The sequence below is a fragment of the Bubalus bubalis genome, chromosome 8 (genome assembly GCF_019923935.1).
Source record: "Bubalus bubalis isolate 160015118507 breed Murrah chromosome 8, NDDB_SH_1, whole genome shotgun sequence".
Classification (NCBI taxonomy): Eukaryota; Metazoa; Chordata; class Mammalia; order Artiodactyla; family Bovidae; genus Bubalus; species Bubalus bubalis.
In genome coordinates, this window is record NC_059164.1 from 55,711,924 (window position 1) to 55,733,092 (window position 21,169).

Consider the following 21,169-nt stretch of genomic DNA (forward strand, 5'->3'; position numbering starts at 1 on the left):
AACAGAAAAAGACAGAAAAGAAACACACTGTAAATCCTTAAGGACCATACAGATAAACTCACCTTCATACCAAATTGTCATGAGGTACCTTAGACTTTTCAGAAATCCACTCAAAACCATTCAGAATCATTTGGATGGGTCTTACATTGAGCCAGAGTTAACAAAACTTCAGCTTTCTCCATGAAAGGAGATGCTGAGCTCCACTTGCTTGAGAATTTCAATTATCAGAGGGAGCATGCTGGGAAATCTTGGGTAAGGTCTCCAATGGAACAAGCTGCCACCACTATTATTTTGAAAATGCAGTGGCCTCAGATCCCTTCGTGGAATGAGACATCAATAGTAGAGAACACCCTGTTTCCCCCTATGCTTCTCAGATCTGATGACTCAGACCTCCCAGTCCTCTTCCAGTCAGCAGATATTCCCTACCAGTGAGAGCTTCACTACAAAAAAGAATGGAAAAACAGGAAAGGGGGGAAAAAAATGAAGAGATCTTTTGGAAGCAGGCAAGAGATTAAAAAACAAAAACAAAAACACTGCAAACAGCCAGCAAACCAAGTCACATGTTAGCAATTATTAAAAGGGCTGTTCATTGCCCTTGCTCTCTTCCCTCCATTCCTCAACCTCTTTTCGTTCTCAGATCTGACTCTATAAAGCTTTAAAGCACATATGAAATAAGACTTAAAACACGATAGGGAAATATTTGATTGATAAAATCAATAAAGATAAGATCAGCATCAAATTGGAAGGACTGATGCTAAAGCTGAATCTCCAATACTTTGGCCACCTGATGCGAAGAACTGACTGTTTGGAAAAGACCCTGATGCTGGGAAAGATTGAAGGCAGGAGAAGTGGATGACAGAGAATGAGATGGTTGGATGCCATTACCAACTCTATGGACATGAGTTTGAGCAAGCTCTGGGAATCGGTGATGGATAGGGAGGCCTGGAGTGCTGCAGTCCATGGGGTAACAAAGAAAGTCAGACACGACTGAGAGAATGAACTGAACTGAACAGCATCAAAAGACATGAGGTTTTCCAAGTCCCAGCACTCCACTGAATACTGAATATTGATCATGCACAATACCTACTAATTAAAACAGAAAAGGCAAAATAAGTTATTTGGGTTGTATAAAATAAGTTAATGGGATAATAATTCTGTTTAACACATCCAATATACTTACGACTATAAGAGGATATAGCAGTGGTCAAAGCAATCTATCACAGAGCAGAAAGGTGCTTCACTCTGAATTTCACTACCAGCTGTCACTTCTGCTGTGTTCCAAACGTGTACTTTACAGCGGGGGAAGGGGATAGTGTTATAATAATTTGGGAAGCTTTGTAAACCACTCATCCAGATGAAAGCCATTGGGTTGAAGAAATTCTTATTAAAAAAAATAAAGTGTAGAAAGTTCATTGATATTAAAGAGTTCTACATTTATCGAGTTCTACATTTATTAAGATAAATACACTGTTCTGGTGTATTAAGGGATTATAAGAATGAGTTCTTCAAAATCGAACATATGTGTGACATCAATAGTTCCCGAAGAGAAGACCTATACCTATAAATAGCCAAGGGATATTTTACAAAACACATTATTGGCACTGCTATTTCTGGTAAGCAATTGTTTTAGGAGTACAGTAAAACTTTAGAGCTTTCAATGGGGTTTTTAGTGCTCAACAAACCTAAGCCTTATAATTATTTTCAAAAGTCAGTTTGTTATAATACACTGGTGAGGTCTTCAAATATCTTACTGGATATTTCAGAAGTTACTGTAACTCTTACCCACTGTCCAAAAAAGTCATCATTTCTTGGTTTGTGATTTTATAGCCAATGATAAGCCTGGACCATTGTTAGTGATCCACTGGCCAGATAGTAACTATACTGTCATCTTAAGAATTAAAAAAATAAATGCAGAAATGTTGATAATAGGCAGAGTTGCCTTTCCCTGTAGTAAGATGACAATACTACTCACAGTTTCCATTTGTTTTTACCATTTAAAGGCTGACAGAGCAGAGTCAACAACATGATTGCCTCCAGTAGCTTCATTCTGCACTCTCTGCTCTGACAAAGCTGAGCTTTCTTCCCTACAGAGAAGCATCCAGAATTGTTCTGCAACTTTCACCTTTCCTTCTTATTCAAAACAAAATGTAAGAAAGTACTCTCAGCTATTTTATTTACTTCTTCGTTGACTGGTGTAATATTTTGATTAAAATTCTCACTAAAATAGTTTGTCATATATATTTCTAAAACAAAATTTCCAGACAACAAAAATGAGTACACTGTAGAACATTTAAGCAAAACCATTCAGAAATAAGCACAATTAACATTATAATGATTTTTCTTAATATATATCTCAGCATATAACCTTAACCCTAACCCTAATTGTAAAAATCCCCAAAATACTTTCCTCATACATGTTTTTTTCCTCCACTTAATATGCCGTAAGGAACTTTCCATACCACTAAATAGTCTTGTATAAAATCACTTAGAATAACAAGGGTATTCTAACCTTGGAACATAACAGTTCACAGATTTCTTGCTATTATAAAAAAAAAAATCAGTGAATATAAGTGTAACTAAATCCCTGCCCTTTTTAAAACAATAATTTTCTTAGGATTAATAAAAATTATTAATGAGAAGCAGAATTTCTAGGTCAAAGGGTACCAATATTTTAGTGTGGATCATTTATATCTTTTATTAAGGAGTTGGCAAAGAAAGTATGCTGCTGTTAAGTCGCTTCAGTCATGTCCGACTCTGTGCGACCCCAGAGACGACAGCCCACCAGGCTCTTCCATCCCTGGGATTCTCCAGGCAAGAACACTGGAGTGGGTTGCCATTTCCTTCTCCAATGCATGAAAGTGAAGTCACTCAGTCGCGTCCGACTCCTAGCGACCCCATGGACTGCAGCCTACCAGGCTCCTCCATCCATGGGATTTGCCAGGCAAGAGTACTATGGTCCCTAGCTAATAAAAGGTGACATCAGCAGAGGGAATTAGACATCATACTGCTTGACTCTGAACATAAACTTGATTCCTTTCTTTTATTCTGATATGAAGAGAGTCAGGAAAGACAGTCAACAATCTCTAGCTGTTTCCTCTCTAGGGAAACATGGCCCCACAGGTAGGGCCATATTATAAGGGTGACTTATTCCTGCTTACAGATACAGCCTTTCCTCAAATGTTTCTCTCAACTGGACTCCAGCTAGGGCCCAGAGGAAGCACCCTGCATTTTACTAAAGTCAGGGTTGCTGGTTGTTTTTTTTTTTTTTTTTAATCTTACTAAAAAATTTGCTTAAAAAAAATTATTTCTGCCTTTGTCCCATTCTCTCAAGCCTGAAGACATTTCTGCAATACTTTCATTGATTGTTAGCCACTAACCAAGAGCAATTACCGCTTTCAACTGATCTAAAGTTATTATAAATAATTACTTAACACAAGTTAAATCACTGAGTTTGAGTGGCTGGTATAAACAATCTTGTGTTTATGACCAGTGATAACTGGGGTCTAAGGACCAATCATGTACCAATGCCTAGAGCATTAGTTCTCGAAGTGTGGTCCTGGACTAGGAGCATCAGCATCACCTGAAAACTTGCTAGAAATGCAAATCATTGGGCTCCCGTCCAAGACCTACTGAATCAGAAATTCTAGGGATGGGGGCCAGAGACCTGTGTTTTAACAAGCAACCTGTTTTAACAGGTGATGCAATTTAAGAACCAAAGGCCTACTGACCTGACACCACAAAATCTTCTAGTGAAATGCTTACATTGCTTTGGAGGATCCATTAAGGTGTAAGCAAGACATATAGTTTAAAAAATTAGACTAGAGAGGAAGGTGGGGAGAGCTTGCTGTGTCATAACAATGTTTGGATTAGAAAAGTAATTCAGTTTTTCTCTAAGAGTAGTTAGGACTAGAATCATCTAAAACCAAATCCACAAAAAGCCTGCTAGTGTAGAAAGCAAATGATATCTGTTTAAAGGTGAAATAAACACTGCATAAAATGCTGACAGTGTAAAGTCGTGTATTAAGCACACATAAAAATGAAAATGAACATCATGTACTATGCAACTCTGGGGAATGAGGCAAATTAGAGGTGCTGCACTGCCCCAATATGACGATCTAATGGTCTAAAGCTGGGCTTTTATAGTTTAAGGCCTTTATTCTCTTTAAGGCCAGATTGATGAAGATGATGGGTTGTTTCTATTAGGCATTAGGCTAGGAAGTTCATACACAATCTCTGATATAATTATCAGAAAATGTTCTATAAGCAAGGCAGTCTTATTATTATTTATTTATTTTTTTTAGTAAGAGAATCACAGTTTTAAACTCCTCCGAATGGGTCAGTGACAACTCAATCCATTACCATACTTCTGAAAATTACTTAACAGGCAGCAGCCTCATTCGATGTCTCTACTGCTGTAGCTAAAGGTCTACCAACACCCCCTCCAGTACTGCTTCTGAGAGTCCAACAGTCTCTGATCACCATGGTTCCCCAAACCCAAAATATGATCAGCACTCTGCTTTGTCAGAAAGACTATGCCTTTCAAGACCAGCAACAATAAATCCAGCTTTTAGATTCAGAGATTAAGTAATGACCTCCTTGACCAAAGGGTTATGCAGAGGATTGGAAGCCAGGCAGTCCGATTCCAGAACCTTACCTTGGAGTCATTATACTTTCCTTGAACAAATATCCTAATATTTGGACTATAATGGAGAGAGCTCGACACCCTCTTTCCTTTCATGACCATAGAAATATTGTTATTTAAATACAGCATATAATGGCTTATTATTGCTCCTTTCTATTTTTATTATCTTTTTATGGACACCGTGAATGGCAAAGTCCCTATTGAAGTTAGGCAGTACTAGTCATCAACATTTACAAGCAACAGTATCCATATTTTTAACTGAAACAAACTTAAAATAACAAGCTTTGAAGAGTTTCTAAATATGAATAACAGCATACTTTTGTAGTAATAAGACAAAGTATATTTTTAAAAACAGACAATCATCTATATTGTTTACAAAACATTGAGAGATAATTCCATGGAACAAATTTTTTATGTCATTAAATGATGCTTATTAATATAATTAACTCATTAAGCTTTTTAATTAACTTATTAAGCTTTTAACATATTAGTGCAGAAAATAAATCACATGAAGTAATTTTTTCATAGATAAAAAATATTTAAGGCAAATAGACAAAAAGGAAAAAAACCCAAAAAATTGAAACTAAAAATAATATCTGCCATGGGAACTTTAACTCCAAAGTTCTCTTTTTAATGACAACATTCCCTATACTGTTCTCCCCTTGGCTTTGTTTCTGAGCTTTAATATAAAGCTGAAAATTCCTGGCCAGTAGCTTGACCATTTTACAATCCATAAACGTGGGCAAGCAGTCTATACACATGGCTCAATAACAATCTTTTTAAATTCAATTGCTTTTTAAAACATCTCAGTAATTTGGAAGACAGAACATTTAGAGAGATAAAATCTACTAAGGCCGGAAAACTAAAGGGGCAGATTGTTGGAAGGAGGAGAGCTATTAAATGCAGGCAGGCTGAAAGCAAGCTCCGGGAGTCAGCGATGGACAGGGAAGCCTGGTGTGCTGCAGTCTATAGGGTTGCAAAGAGTCAGGCACGACTGAGCAACTGAACTCAACTGAGGCTGAAAGCAGTGTACAGGATTCATTGTAGAGAAATATGATTAGAGAACACCAAATTCTACAGGAAATGAATACACCCTTGGTACTCATATGCTACAAGACCCTGAACAAAAGAATAAATGTTTAGTAGAGGATAAGACTCTACCACCACAGTGCTTAAAAAACTAAGTAGATTTTAAAAATGTTTATTGCCTTGGTATAAGTCAAAGGATGTTACCTAAAAATGAAATAACTTTATTTGGAACAAAGTGTAGTTCAGGTCACCTTGCTTTAAGAAAGTCTTTTATTACAGAATATTCAAGTAATAGCAAACACAATGACACAAAAGCTTTGACTAAAGGCTTTGATATTCAAGAGGATTAAACAAATGACCACTGGTGTCTTTTAATGGAGAGCAGATTACGAAGAAACTCATAAAAACACAATTCTAAAGGGACCATGAAGGTTAAAGAATGTAAGGATTTGGGACCAAATGTTACTGGTAAAATTCATACAAGAAGCACAAAAATAAATTAGGGGAGAGGTTAACACTAGAAAATGAGATTTTTGTTTCCACCTTCCATACAAATTATCATTCTTTTCTCCCAGAAAAAGCATGAAATCAGGGTCCAAATGAAGTACAGTTGACCCTGGAACAAGGCAGGGGTGGGGAGCACCAAGCTCCTTGCAGCTGAAAATCCGCATTAACCTTACAGCAGGCACTCCTCTGTGGTTCCACAGCAACAGCAGCCACTGTGGATCATGCAGTACTACTGTATCTACGGGAAAAAAATCCAGGTGTAAATAGATTCTCCTTGTTCAAAACCCTGCTGTTCAAGGGTTAAATATAATCACCATTCTCGATCTGAAAAGTCAAAAATACAATAAAAAAGTAGACACAGCTAGGCATATAAAATGCCATTCATTAACTCTTTACGGAATTTAGCAAATTTATTTAGCATCCTCTCATTTTTTTGTTTGTTTGTTTTTAATAAGCAGAAAACCTAATTGTTGGCTCTTAGGTAAAAGAGACTTTGAAAGTAAAGTGAAAGTGAAAGTCACTCAGTCGTGTCTGACTCTGCGACCCCATGGACCGTAGCCCACCAGGCTCCTCTGTCCACAGAATTCTCCAGGACAGAATACTGGAGTGGGTGGTGGTGGTTTAGTCGCTAAGTCATGTCAGACTCTTGTGATCCCATGGAATGCACCTGCCAGGCTTCTCTGTTCATGGGATTCTCCAGGTGAGAATACTGGAGTGGGTGGCCATTTCCTTCTCCAGAGGATCTTCCCAGCCCAGGAATCGAACCAGGGTCTCCTGCATTGCAGGCAGATTCTTTACCGGTTGAGCTATGAGGGAAACTGTTCCCTTCTCCAGGGGATCTCTGCAACCCAGGGATCCAATACTGGTCTCCGGGATTGCAGGTGGATTCTTTTTTTTTTTTCCAATAATAGAACTATTTTATTAAACATATGAACATACTTATTTTGTACAACACACATTTCTTTCTTTCCTCTGCCCCAGGAAGCCAGTGCTATAGAACCCCATGTTTATAAAAACACACTTTGGCAGCTACTATGACAAGGTGAAAAAAGTGCAATTCTGAAAGTAACAACACATAACCAAAGTGGGGAACAAAAAAGGGAGGGGTGAGTGGGCCCAGTGCTGCTCATCTTCTCTCAAGAGGACTGAGCCACCAGGGAAGCCCAAAACAGACTTCATGAATTGTGAAATGAGATACAGTTGGTCTCCAGGTACATTATGACTACTTTTGAAGGCAAATGTCAAAGCTGAACCTTCATTCCAACCACCCAAGTACCTGGCTGAAGCAGACAACACCATAATATATATAGGGGAGGCTCAGCATGGAATTCAAATACTCTAATGCTGTTCCCAGAAAGACACTCAAAATTCATGAAGCTACTTAATGCCTCAAGTTTTATACTGGTTGGAATTATCTCAATCTGCCTGAGCAACCTTCTATGTAGGAGAAACACTGAGGCAAGTTCTGCGTAGAGACTGTTATTAGGGGTTATGGCAGCCTACCATCACAGGGCCTAATCCATTTCTCACATACGCTTCCATGGTTGTATGTGAATGATATTAACAATCCTACCTTGGAAGAACAGTTAAAACTAAAAGAAAAATACTGCAAATCTGTAAGAAGTAAACCTCAGATGAAGAAAAAGGCAATCATCTATGCTCTAACTATTCATCACAGAGGTTGGGATGGTACAGCAACCAGAAGGCACAACTTTCTGTTCCATAACCTTTGCTCTCTGCCTAGCCAACCCTGATTTCATTCTCTTCTTGCCCTAGTTTTTGAAAACTATTGCATTCCTTACACTCTGAAATGTAATGTGAATATTAAAATTTAACCAGCACACAATGCTGTGAAAGTGCTGCACTCAACATGACAGTAAATTTGGAAAACTCAGCAGTGGCCACAGGACTGGAAAAGGTCAGTTTTCATTCCAATCCCAAAGAAAGGCAGTGCCAAAGAATGCTCAAACTACCGCACAATTGCACTCATCTCACACGCTAGTAAAGTAATGCTCAAAATTCTCCAAGCCAGGCTTCAGCAGTACGTGAACCGTGAACTTCCAGATGTTCAAGCTGGTTTTAGAAAAGGCAGAGGAGCCAGAGATCAAATTGCCAACATCCGCTGGATCATGGAAAAAGCAAGAGAGTTCCAGAAAAACATCTATTTCTGCTTTATTGACTATGCCAAAGCCTTTGACTGTGTGGATCACAAGAAACTGTGGAAAATTCTGAAAGAGACGGGAATACCAGATCACCTGACATGCCTCTTGAGAAGCCTATATGCAGGTCAGAAAGCAACAGTTAGAACTGCACATGGAACAACAGACTGGTTCCAAATAGGAAAAGGAGTACGTCAAGGCTGTATATTGTCACCCTGCTTATTTAACTTATATGCAGAGTACATCATGAGAAATGCTGGGCTGGAAGAAGCACAAGCTGGAATCAAGATTGCCGGGAGAAATATTAATAACCTCAGATACGCAGATGACACCACCCTTATGGCAGAAAGTGAAGAGGAACTCAAAAGCCTCTGATTAAAGTTAAAGAGGACAGTGAAAAAGTTGGCTTAAAGCTCAACATTCAGAAAGCTAAGATCATGGCATCTGGTCCTATCACTTCTATGGGAAACAGATGGGGAAACAGTGGAAACAGTGTCAGACTTTATTTTTTTGGGGCTCCAAAATCACTGCAGATGGTGAGTGCAGCCATGAAATTAAAAGACGCTTACTCCTTGGAAGGAAAGTTATGACCGACCTAGAGAGCATATGCAAAAGCAGACACATTACTTTGCCAACAAAGGTCCGTCGAGTCAAGGCTATGGTTTTTCCAGTAGTCATGTATGGATATGAGAGTTGGACTGTGAAGAAAGCTGAGTGCCGAAGAATTGATGCTTTTAAACTGTGGTGTTGGAGAAGACTCTTGAGAGTCCCTTGGACTGCAAGGAGATCCAACCAGTCCATCCTAAAGGAGATCACTCCTGGTTGTTCTTTGGAAGGACTGATGCTAAAGCTGAAACTCCAATACTTTGGCCACCTCATGCGAAGAGTTGATTCATTGGAAAAGACCCTGATGCTGGGAGGGATTGGGGGCAGGAGGAGAAGGGGACGACAGAGGATGAGATGGCTGGATGGCATCACCGACTCGAAGGATGTGAGTTTGAGTGAACTCCGGGAGTTGGTGATGGACAGGGAGGCCTGGCGTGCTGCGATTCATAGGGTCGCAAAGAGTCAGAGACAACTGAGTGACTGAACTGAACTGAACTAAGGCTAACTGCTTCCTAGAAATAACAGCTGTGTAAAAGCAGGATTGGAAGGTTTACTAAAGAATACCTTTTGGTTTTAATGATAGAAAAAAAAAAAACCAACCTAATGTCCAACAATAAGAGAATGACTAAATGAATTACAGAAACAAAGCAAGTCATCAAAAAATGTGTTTTGAGAGATTTAGTGGGATGGGAAAATACTCAGGAAGAAACTGAACAAACCCATATTCATACTATGATCCTTAATTTTAAAAATATACATATTTTTAAACAAAAAGGACTACCAAACAAAAAATAGAAGCAAAGAAAGCTAAGCTAGAAGGGTGAAAGGAATTACTCTTGTCTTCTTCCTCTTTCTCTTTAACTACCATGGCAAGCCTTTATGCCCCTATGTGCCCAAGACGAATGAACTTATCATTTGATACTTTAAGATTTTTTTTCCCCTAATATATTTGTAATTTACCCTGTGTCTGAGTAATGCTTAATTCACAGCATCTATAAAGAAAGCTGAGCACTGAACAATTGATGCTTTTGAACTGTGGTGTTGGAGAAGACTCTTGAGAGTCCCCTGGACTACAAGGAGATCCAACCAGTTCATCCTAAAGATCAGTCCTGGGTGTTCATTGGAAGGACTGATGTTGAAACTGAAACTCTAATACTTTGGCCACCTCATGGGAAGAGCTGACTCATTTGAAAAGACCCTGATGCTGGGAAAGACTGAGGGCAGGAGAAGGGGACGACAGAGGAAGAGATGGCTGGATGGGATCACGGACTCAATGGACATGGGTTTGGCTGAACTCCGGGAGTTGGTGATGGATAGGGAAGCCTGGTGTGCTGCAGTTCATGGGGTCGCAAGGAGTCGGACACGACTGAGCGACTGAACTGACTGATTGACTTGATATCTGGGATACTGCATAGAATCCTTTAATTTCTTTTCTAGGAAGGGCATGCTAGAGGCTGAAGGCCCAAAGTGAGGACTGCTCGGTTTGTCTGAGATTTTGGGCATGCACTAACATATTCAAAACTTTCACTGCCAATTTCTCTAATAAAAGCCCTGAACAACAAAATCTCTCCTAAAACGTTGCCTTTTCCTTTTTCTCTTTTTTAAAAATAAAAGTCTCACTGAAGATTGCACTCAAAACTATGAAAAGCAAGCAATTAAAAAACTTCACTAGATAGTGTCTCCAGAATTATAGTCCTTAAGTAACTTTTTTAATGGTTAATAATTTAGAAGATACACCCCCTATCAAAGTACTGGGGGAAAAAATAACTTTGGGATGTATCTCTGGCTTAGTTTCTTTTATACAGTTTTGAGGGTCCAGATATTCTTCACTCCTCAACTTTACTCTTGTGCTAATTAGAGTTAGGTGAGTGTTTTTTAGAAGGAAACTGATTTTCCTTCTGATATTTGGAATACAATGGTAACAAAACTCCATCATTTAGTCCCTTATAATACATGATAGAATAACAAATCTTAATTTGGCTTAATTTAGGCAAAAGCAAAAAAATTCATTGTATTTTATTTTATTGTATTTGGGGACAATTAAACAAAACCAGAACATCTGCTGGCATGCTAAATGTCTTTCTAATTAAATCTAGCAGTTGAATGAATCAATTCATTAGCAACAAGCCTGGTTTATTATCTCATTAATACAGATGGTTAATATCACGAAGGGAAGAATAGGAGAATCTCAAAAAGTACAAAAGCATTGCAAAGTGATGTGGGCATCAGGGAGAATACTACTGAAGCAAAGTGCTCAGAACTTAGCTTTTCAAAGATTAAAATAAAAATCAATGTGCTAACATGGAAAGGACATTTACAAAGATATAGCTTGTTTTTCTTTCTTTTTTTTTTTAAGGTCATAAAGGCAAGCTGGTAACATGGGGATAAAAATAGATAAAAATATTCACTGGAACTACAGAAAGAATTACTATTTTTGTGCCAAAACAGTAAAACGTTATAAAAAACATTTTTAGAAGTTTAAATATAACAGCTAAATAAGAAGGTTTCCCCATTAGACAGCCAAATTTAAAAACAATACAAAGAAACAAAAAAACCCCATTCCTATTTGAAGGTATGCCCAGCTTACACTGAGTCATCATTTAATAAAAATTAAAAATTTAATTATTTAATTATTAATGAATAGGAAAAATGATTAAATATTTCACCAATAGGTCATTTATCTGGCAAATTTAAATTCAAAACAGGAGACAGCAGTAAGAATAGGGTTGTCAGATAAAATACAGAATGCCCAGTTAAATTCAAATTTCAGATATACAACGAATACTGATTTAATATAAGTATGTTCCAAATACTGCATGATATTGCCGAGTATATGCTAAGTAATGTTTGGGGTACATAATAAAAATGTTATCAGTTGGTTATCTGAACTGAAAATAAAACTGGTCAGCAACCTTTATCTTCATTTGCTTAATCTGGTAATTCTAACAAGGAAGGGGGGAAAAAAAGGCTGCTGTGTATTCAAATTAGATGTTAAAATTCATGCAGTTTATTCACAGGAAGCTCAGATTCTCAGAGTCTATACACTAACAGCCTCATGCCAAATCTACCCATCTGATATATTTTACTTGATATGTACAGTATTTTAGTATCAGTTAGCTACCACCATTAAAACTGAAAGAGTACATTACACATTAAATATAATAATTTCAGATGCTGACAACACTGGGAGTCCATTTCCACATGTCAGTAATTCAGATCTGGACGGCTGCTTCCTCAGGTAGGGGAGGCACGTTCCCACCTGCCATGATCTTCACCATTCCCTATTACTCCAAAATCATGCTGAAGACAGCAGTAATTTAGAGTGATATTTTCTACCCGCTTCCATCATTTCTGTTATCTGGCGGCCCCTTGAATTTCACCGAATTTGTGGCCTGGGTTCTGCTATACATACTTATTTTATACCCAGTTCTCTTCACCAAAGATCTGAAGCCACAAATTATGATATGGAGAGACGAAATGCCACTAAAGTCTATTTCTCCCACTTTAAAACTGGTTCCATCCCCCAGCCCAGTGCCCAGCATACAGTAGATGCTAAGTGAGTATTCATTTGATTAACTGAATGATCATCAAAGAGGCTGAAGCAAGAATAACTATGGCAACAAAAAAACAAAACAAGGAAAGCTATTTAGAAATATCTGAATGGAATTAGTAGGTAAAAATATGAGTGTTTATTGTTGACAGCCATCAAGACATGATGTTTGCAGTCAGTGATATATGCAAGCCCTTTGGAAAAATACTCAACATAATAATCTTCAGAAATCTGGCAAAGATTCTTAAACAAAACATCATATTGTTTTCTGAGATGCTGTTGGTAAATTAAAGGGCACTACAATCTGTTACCCATGGAAAGAATCTGGAATTTCTTTTTATTTCTCAATTCCAACCACATTCCCTTAGTACTTTGAATTTTGGAATAACATGGAAATGCAATGACAGGAAAGAACAGAAGCGGTTTTCTATAAGGCTTGACCAATTCAGTCCAAGAATTATATTAATTAAACACCTCAAAAAAGCACAGAAGAAACATCCTATTCTAAACTCCCACTTTCAGATTTCACTAATGGACTGACTTCCCTGGAGATTTTCTTAAATGCCTAATATATACTTCCATTTCTTCCATCTTTCCAGATCCCTGGTATAATGTAATTTTATTTAAAGGATTTTTGTGATATCTGCATGTAAGACATTTAGGAGATAAATCTGGGGTTACTGAAACAGCTGGAGTTGGACTAGTTGACAGAAAAGGACAAAAAAACTTCAAATTAGAATTATTTCAGAAAATCCAAAATCTGTTTGCCATGCCTATAGTAGGTAAAAATCTCTTATTTACTTCAAAAATATTTATTGAAAATCTACAGTCTAGACACCAAGCCAAGAGAAAGGATTAGAGAGATGAAAGCATGGATCCAGCTACCAAAGTACAAGCAGAGACACAATTACAAAATGTGTGCATCTGTTATAAATAATGGTAAGTATAAGTACAGGGAAAAATACAGGGTACAAAGAGCACCTAAGTCTGTCAATCAAAGTTGAAGAAGTTCATTGTTTGAACTAAGAGCTTAAGGGCAAATATGAGTAACAGAGAGAAGCGCACCTAGCTGGAGAGAACATGGTGGCCATAGGCACTTCGAGGAGTAAGAAAGGCAGAGACAGGATATTCAGGGGACTATGAATATTACTATTTGTTGGATCACAGAAAAGGCAAGAGAATTTCAGAAAAACATCCATTTCTGCTTCATGGACTACACTAAAGCCTTTGACTGTGTGGATCACAACAACTGTGGAAAATTCTTAAAGAGATTGGAGTAGCAGACCACCTTACCTGCCTCCTGAGAAACCTTATGCAGGCCAAGAAGCAACAGTTAGAACCAGACATGGAACAATGGACTGGTTCAAAGTTGGCAAAGGAGTACATCAAGGCTCTATATTGTCACCCTGTTTATTTAACTTATATGCAGATTACATCATGCAAAATGCCGGGCTGGGTGAAGCATAAGCCAGAATCAAGATTGCTGGGGGAAATATCAATAACCTCAGATAATGCAGATGACACGACCTTTATGGCAGATAGTGAAGAAGAACTAAAGAGCCTCTTGATGAAAGTGAAAGAAGAGACTGAAAAACCTGGCTTAAAACTCAACAGTCAAAAAATGAAGATCATGACATCCGGTCCCATCGCTTCATGGCAAATAGATGGAAAAACAATGGAAACAGTGACAGATTTTATTTTCTTGGGTTCTAAAATCATTGCAGATGGTGACTTCAGCCATGAAATTAAAAGACGCTTGCTCCTTGGAAGAAAAGCTATGACAAACTTAGACAGCATACTAACAAGCAGAGACATTACTGATAAAAGTCCGTCTAGTCAAAGCTATGGTTTTTCCAGTAGTCATTTATGGATGTGAGAGCTGGACCATAAAAAAGGCTGAGCACTGAAGAATCAATGTTTTTGATCTGTGGTGTTGGAGAAGAGTCTTGAGAGTCCCCTGGACTGCAAGGAGATCAAACCAGTCAATCTTAAAGGAAATCAGTCCTGAATATTCATCCACTGGAAGGACTGATGCTGAAGTGCCAATACTTTGGCTACCTGATGTGAAGAACTAACTCACTGGAGAAGACCCTGATGCTGGGAAAGACTGAAGGCAGGAGAAGGGGCAGAGAGAGGATGAGATGGTTGGATGGCATCACCAGCTTGATGGCCATGAATCTGAGCAAGCTCTGGGAGTTGGTGATGGACAGGGAAGCGGCGTGCTGCAGTTGCAAAGTATTGGATGCGACTGAGCAACTGAATTGACTAATGAATATGATGAATGAATTCTGATGAATATTATTAATACTCAGGGATCTGACCCCAATATGGAAGCAATAGCAACAGTCTTGGTGAGATACAGAGAGGGTTTGAATTAGGACAGTGGTGATCAAGAGGAAGGAGCAAGTGCCAGGTGCTGTTAAGAATCCCTCTGTTTGTAATGTTTGGTTGGATCAACCTCTGGATTCCCAACCAGGGGAATCTTACTTATCTTGGTTTCTGAACCCCGTTTGGCTCATTTTTTAATGCCTGACAGTCTGGCTTTTAGACTGGACCTAATCACCAACAAGTACAACTTCCTCAGGTCTCATTCCAACATCCTGGTATACAAATGGTTCAGCTCTGTGATAACCATCAGCTTAAAATACCTTAACTTTCAGAGTGCCTGTCTCCAGCTCAAACTTCTGCCTGGATATCTATATTTTGAGGTTTTTCTGCCTCTTAAAACTTTATATAACAAAATAAACTTGTCCTTTTTGCACTTCTCTGTTCCATCTGATTTCTACCTTTTGTTCTCTAAATCATGCCTCCCAAAGATTCTTGCTTTTACTGCCTGCTTTTGGTGTGTTTCTGCATATAAAGGATGAATTAGTATAAGCAGAAAAGGCACTATTTAAGATACAGTTGACCCTGGAACAGCACGAGTTTGACCTGTACAGGTCCACTTATATGTGGATTTTTTCCATAGTAAATACTACAGCACTATGTAATCTGCAGTTGGTTGAATTTGCAGATGTGGAGTTGTGAATTTGGTTATATTCATATTTACAGCTGTGTGGAGGGTCAGAGTTCCTAACCATGGTGTTGTTCAAGGATCAATTGCACTCCTTTCAAAAAGGAAGATATGTGTCAGCATCTTCACATAAGGAACAGAAACAAAAAACAAAAACCACCACATGCTTTTATGGTCTGAGCCATTACCTATTGTCATAGACTTACTGGCAATTAATTAGCTTTTTAAAATGCCTGTTAATAATGGATAAATAAGGATCACAAAACATTTATTTTCAGGAGCTAAAATCAATTACACTCTCCACTGTCATATTTTATCTTAACAAAAATTGATATTCAGCCAATGTTTCATAGTATAAACAAATTTGGGTGCTCTAAGAAACAAAAAGTAAAATAATTTCTAACTGTGTTAGCAAAATCCAGCAAACTGGATGTGATGCTGTTGCCTACTACAGTTCTATTTATACTTTACACCAGTGGTTCTCAAACTTCAGTGTGCATCCAAATCACTTGGAGGACTTCTTAAAACAGTATTAGGGGTTCCTGGTGGCTCAGTGGTAAAGAATCCACCTGCCGAAGCAGGAGACATGGGATCGATCCCTGTTCCAGGAAGATCCAACAAGCTGAGGAGCAATGAAGCCCATGTGCCACAAACTATTAAGCCTATGCTCTAGAGCCCAGGAACTGCAACTACTGAGCCCATGAGGCCCAGAGGCTGTGTTCTGCAACAAGAGAAGCCACAGCAATGAAAAGCCCCCAAACTGCAACTAGAGTGAGGCCCTCACTTGTCACAACTAGACACTTGTCACAAGCCCTCGCAGCAATGAAGATCCAGCACAGCCAAATAAATAGTAAATAAACTATTATATATAAAAACAGAGCACTGGGCTCCATCGTGAGTAGCTGATTCAAAAGGTATGTGGCAAGTGATTTGCATTTCTAACACATGCCCAGATGCTGCTGCTGCTGGGGAAACACATTTTGAGAACCACCACCATACACCAACATGGGGCATGAATGTGGCGGGGAGGAAGTGGTATTCCAATTGTGGTTTATCACCTTCGAAAAATCTTCTCTAAATCAGAGGCTCCAATTCAAGCCAGAAAGTTTAGCAAGTTAAGCCTTGATCATGGGAAAGATTCCAAAATAGCAATTTCTTTTAAGCAAAGAAAATAATAAATGCAACCGTGTTTCATGGCTATTTTAACAGAGATGCTCTGTGGGAGAGAGCTTAAGATGTTGCAGTTTCATTAGCATTATCCAGTGTTGCTATGGGGACCAACTGGCGAGGAATCATCAGTACACAAGAAAATGAAAAGAGGGAATTGTTGAATTAAAAAAAAAACATTTCTGAGAAAACAGTCAAGTCATATCGCCCATTTTCCTGCACTTATGTAAATTAAGGTATAAATTCTCCTTTAATAAGGAGATCTATAAAGATTCACATACAAATCTTTCCGATTTCAGAAGATGCAGAATTCAGGGAAGGAAATAAAATCTAAAGAGGAAAGGAAAGTGGCATTATGGGGTTTACTGGGCATCGGTTAGGCATGATGACCCCAAGGCTAGGGGCTATGTGGAAAGGATGCACATTCTGTTCAGTTAGATTCACCTTTGCACAGAATGGGAAACAGAAGGCTCAGGCAGGGACCACACATACTCTGTGGATGGAGAAGCGGGGAGGATAGGTGGATGGGCTGCTTGCAGTTTCTCAACTAATGAAACTAAGAGGAAGAGAGGAAGAAGAACTTGAGACAGAGAGGAAGGAATAACTTGAGAATAAGAATCAATTCGGTTTCTAAACCATCTTGCACCTGCTACCAATCTTCCCTCTTCAAGTCTGCTTTCATTTCATCAGTTCCTAAGATTAAGCCCTGCTGCTGCTGCTGCGTCATTTCAGTCGTGTCCGACTGTGCAACCCCATAGACGGCAGCCCACTAGGCTCCTCTGTCCCTGGGATTCTCCAGGCAAGAACATTGGAGTGGGTTGCCATTTCCTTCTCCAATGCATGAAAGTGAAAAGTGAAAGTGAAGTCGCTCAGTCGTGCCCGACTCTTCGCGACCCCATGGACTGCTCACCGGGCTTCTCCGTCCACGAGATTTTCCAGGCGAGAGTATTGGAGTGGGGTGCCATCGCCTTCTCTGAGATTAAGTTCTAGTGCCTCCCTATTTTCTTTCTCAACAAATCTCAACTTTTATGCCTGCCTTTTCAGCTTAGACCTAATGTCTACCTATCTACCTTAACCCAGTTTTTTTCTCACTGTCCATCATACTGACTATGTCTTTTTTTTACAACAACTTGAGGAGGAATTCCTACTTGGGATTTTCCGCTCCTTGTCAGACCCAGAGTGTATTTTCCCTTCTTGTCAACTCACCCCATGTTTGTGTGCTAAATTTAATGATTTCTTTAAAAAAAAACAACAAAAAACCATTATTTATTTATTTATTTTTGGCTGTGCTGGGTCTTCGTTGCTGCATGTACTTTTCTTTGGTTCTGGGCATCTGGGCCTACTCTCTAGCTGCAGGATGAGGCCTTCTGCAGCAGTGGCTTCTCTTGCTGTAGAACATGGGGTCGAGGGCGCAAGGGCTTCAGTAGTTGTGGCGCATGAGCTCAGCAGTTGTGCCTGCGGGCTCTAGAGCACAGGCCCAATAGTTGTGGTGTACAGGCTTAGATGCTCTGTGGCATGTGGGATCTTCCCAAATCAGGGATTGACCCCATGTTTCCTGCACTGGCAGGCAGATTCTTCACCACTGAGCCACCAGGGAAGTCTTAAATTTAATGACTTTTGTGATCCCAAATGCCTTAGATGCCAAGGAATCCCTTCAGGGATGAAAGACACCTGGAGCAGATGGCTCCTTTGGCTTCCTCCAACTCTCTCTAACTAAAGAAGCCCAACTTTCAGAGGTTTTATATATTGGGATTTTGTGTAAGATAATTTGGAAAATAGTTCTACTGCTTAAGGATAAAGTTTGAGAAACACATCTCTCTAATGTACCAAATCATTTGTTATTCAATAAAATATTATTACTGGCATTTTTGTTTCATGTATATATGTTTTGTCTCATAAATTATACCGGAAGCTCCTTACAATAAGTTTTTTTCCCCAGTGTGCTCAGCTCAGCAATGAGCAAAAGGAGTCCATTTTGTTGACTGACTCATTTTAAAATTCATTTTGTAAATGAACTGGTAAAATTCATGCTGAGCTGACCTCTACTGAGGTGAGTGACACGATGTTTTGCCTCTCTGCAATGAATATGTCAGATTTTTAAAATCAATGCTTCACAGAAGGTAGGGTATAATGCAAAGCAATGGACTGATAAAGACATGATGTTTTAAATATCAGCAGAAAAGAAGAGAGATTTTTGTGGAATGGAGGTTTTTCAACGCCTATTAAATCAAGCCACCTAAATTAGCAATTTGTGGCACTGGATCAGTTTTGGGACATATACTTACTAACTCTATTCATGCCTTTTGGGTTTACAAAAATTTTTGTACACTGATGCACAAAAATACAAATTACTACATTTTCCTAAACTACATGCACTGCTAAGACCCATTCCTTATGTTTCTCTTACCTCATTAGTTAAGGAATGTACAACAAAACATTCACTTTGGTTATTTCCTTTGGATTACGACGACATTTGAGATGCAAGAGGTTAGCTTATTGCAATTAAGGAGAAGAAAGACAAGGCTGCCAAGTGGAACACTGAGCTGAGAATAAAGTGTCTTTGTCACCATAGGGCCCTGCTGTTCTTTAAGCATTTCCTAAAAGGGTGAATGAAGAGAGCAGGACAGCATGGTACTGTTCCTGTGTCTAGTACAGGAGTAGAGCTGTGGTTTTCTTGAGTCACTGAGAAGAGAAAAAAAAAACTCTTTCCTGGCAAAAGAGTACATTACACATACCTAGGGGCTTCCCAGGTGGCTCAGTGGTAAAGAATCCGCCTGCCAGTGCAGGGGGCACAAGAGAAACAGGTTTGATCCCTGGGTCAGGAAGATTCCCTGGAGGAGGAAATGGCAATCCACTCCAGTATTCTTGCCTGGGAAATCTCATGGACAGAGGAGCCTGGAGGGCTACAGTCCATGGGGTCACAAAGAGTCAGACATGACTGAGCATGCACACACTCTCATATGTATATATATGCCCAGAGTGTCTCTAACTGCCTGTTTCCTGAAGTCAGGTGGGATAACAAGCCTAGAATCTAGGGACCTGCAATGTTCTCTGCCAATGACCTCAGACAAAACATTTGAAACTTTCCAGCTCTGTTTTCTTATCTGAAAAGTAATGATGAAGCATACTCCTCAAAAGTGTTTAGGCCTTTTCATTTAAGTATAGTGTCAATATGAATAACATCCTGACCATGAGATCCAGTAAGACACTAAAGATATTCAGCATTTCAGGTTTGCAGAATTGGTGAGTGAGTGCACAGAGAAGCAAATCAACTAAAGAGTACTTCTGAAGCACCTACACAGAATGTTTCAGGAACTGGGCTAATTATTGGGAACAGAACAATGAATGAACATTGATTTTGTCCTTGAGGAAGTTAGAGAGGAGAGCAGGACTCTAAACAGGTAAAGCCCAAGATGGTCTACTGAGTGGTGTCTTGTGAAGGGAGGTGACAGGCAGGTATTTTGACAAGGAACGTTCACGGAGGTGAATATGATATCTTGAAGTCTTCACATGAGATGCTGTAATAGAGAAGTTCCAAGAGGAGGTTTATTTGAAGTCTACGTTACTAGGCATTCAACATCAAATTTGAGATATGATAAATCTTGGTTCTTTGTTGTACAAACATAATTAAGAATTTAGTAGTATAAATTCGTTTCTAAAATCAAAGAACTAAAATTTGAAACAGAAAACGGGGGAGAAACTTCCATGGAGACTGGCATTTTTGTTTGCTAAAACTGAGTGAAGCCTAACATTCTACTGTAAACGTCCTTTTAAACCACAGGCAAACTATGATGCATAAACAATCAGGGTCCACTAATTTTATTTTTTGGCTGTGCTGGGTCTTTGCTGTGGTGTTTGGGCTTCTCTAATTGTAGCACATGGGTCTAGTTGCCTCACAGCATATGGGATCTTAGTTCCCCCACTAGGGATTAAACCAACATCCCCAGCCTGAGGGTGGATTCTTAACCACTGGACCACCAGGGAAATCCCAAGGGTCACTGATTTCCTAATGATACTTGCCCTGAACCTCCTTCCATTGTGGAAACTGCTTATCAAAGAAGGTGAGTGTCTTGATGTAGGATGTTCTGGGCATGGAACTTATAAGATGTCCAAAGTTATGGGTTGAATTGTGTTCTCTCAAAAAGACACATTTAAGTCCTAGTCCCTAGTATAGTTCAGAATCTGACCTTATTTGAAAAGAGTCTTTCAGAATTAAGTTCAAATGAGTCATTAGAGGTCATAATCCCAACATGACAGGTATCCTTATAGAAATGGGATATTTGGACACAGAGAAAGCCACACACAAACACAGAATACAATGTGAAGGTGATGGCACAGATGATGTACCTACAAGCCAAGGAATGAAAAGATGGCCAGTAAGACCCCATGGGCTGCAGCATGCCAGGCTTCCCTGTCCATCACCAACTCCTGGAGCTTGCTCAAACTCTTGTCCATCGAGCTGGTGATGCCATCCAACCATCTCATCCTCTGTTGTC

The 21,169-nt window shown here is 39.1% G+C and overlaps 1 protein-coding gene across 2 annotated transcripts in view; it reads right to left on the reverse strand.

Annotated features, from left to right (window-relative positions):
- ZNF277 (zinc finger protein 277) overlaps nucleotides 1-21,169 on the reverse strand; it is a 131,644-nt gene that overhangs the window by 82,872 nt on the left and 27,603 nt on the right. Inside the window, exon 1 of one of the 2 annotated variants that reach the window (XM_044946669.2) lies at nucleotides 63-190. The exons of the other annotated variant lie outside the window; for it this stretch is intronic. Within the exon in view, the coding sequence (XP_044802604.2) occupies nucleotides 63-120 (58 nt within the window). The 5' untranslated portion in view covers nucleotides 121-190. Of the gene's footprint in view, nucleotides 1-62; nucleotides 191-21,169 lie in introns of those variants that run through there. 2 annotated transcript variants of the gene reach the window in all.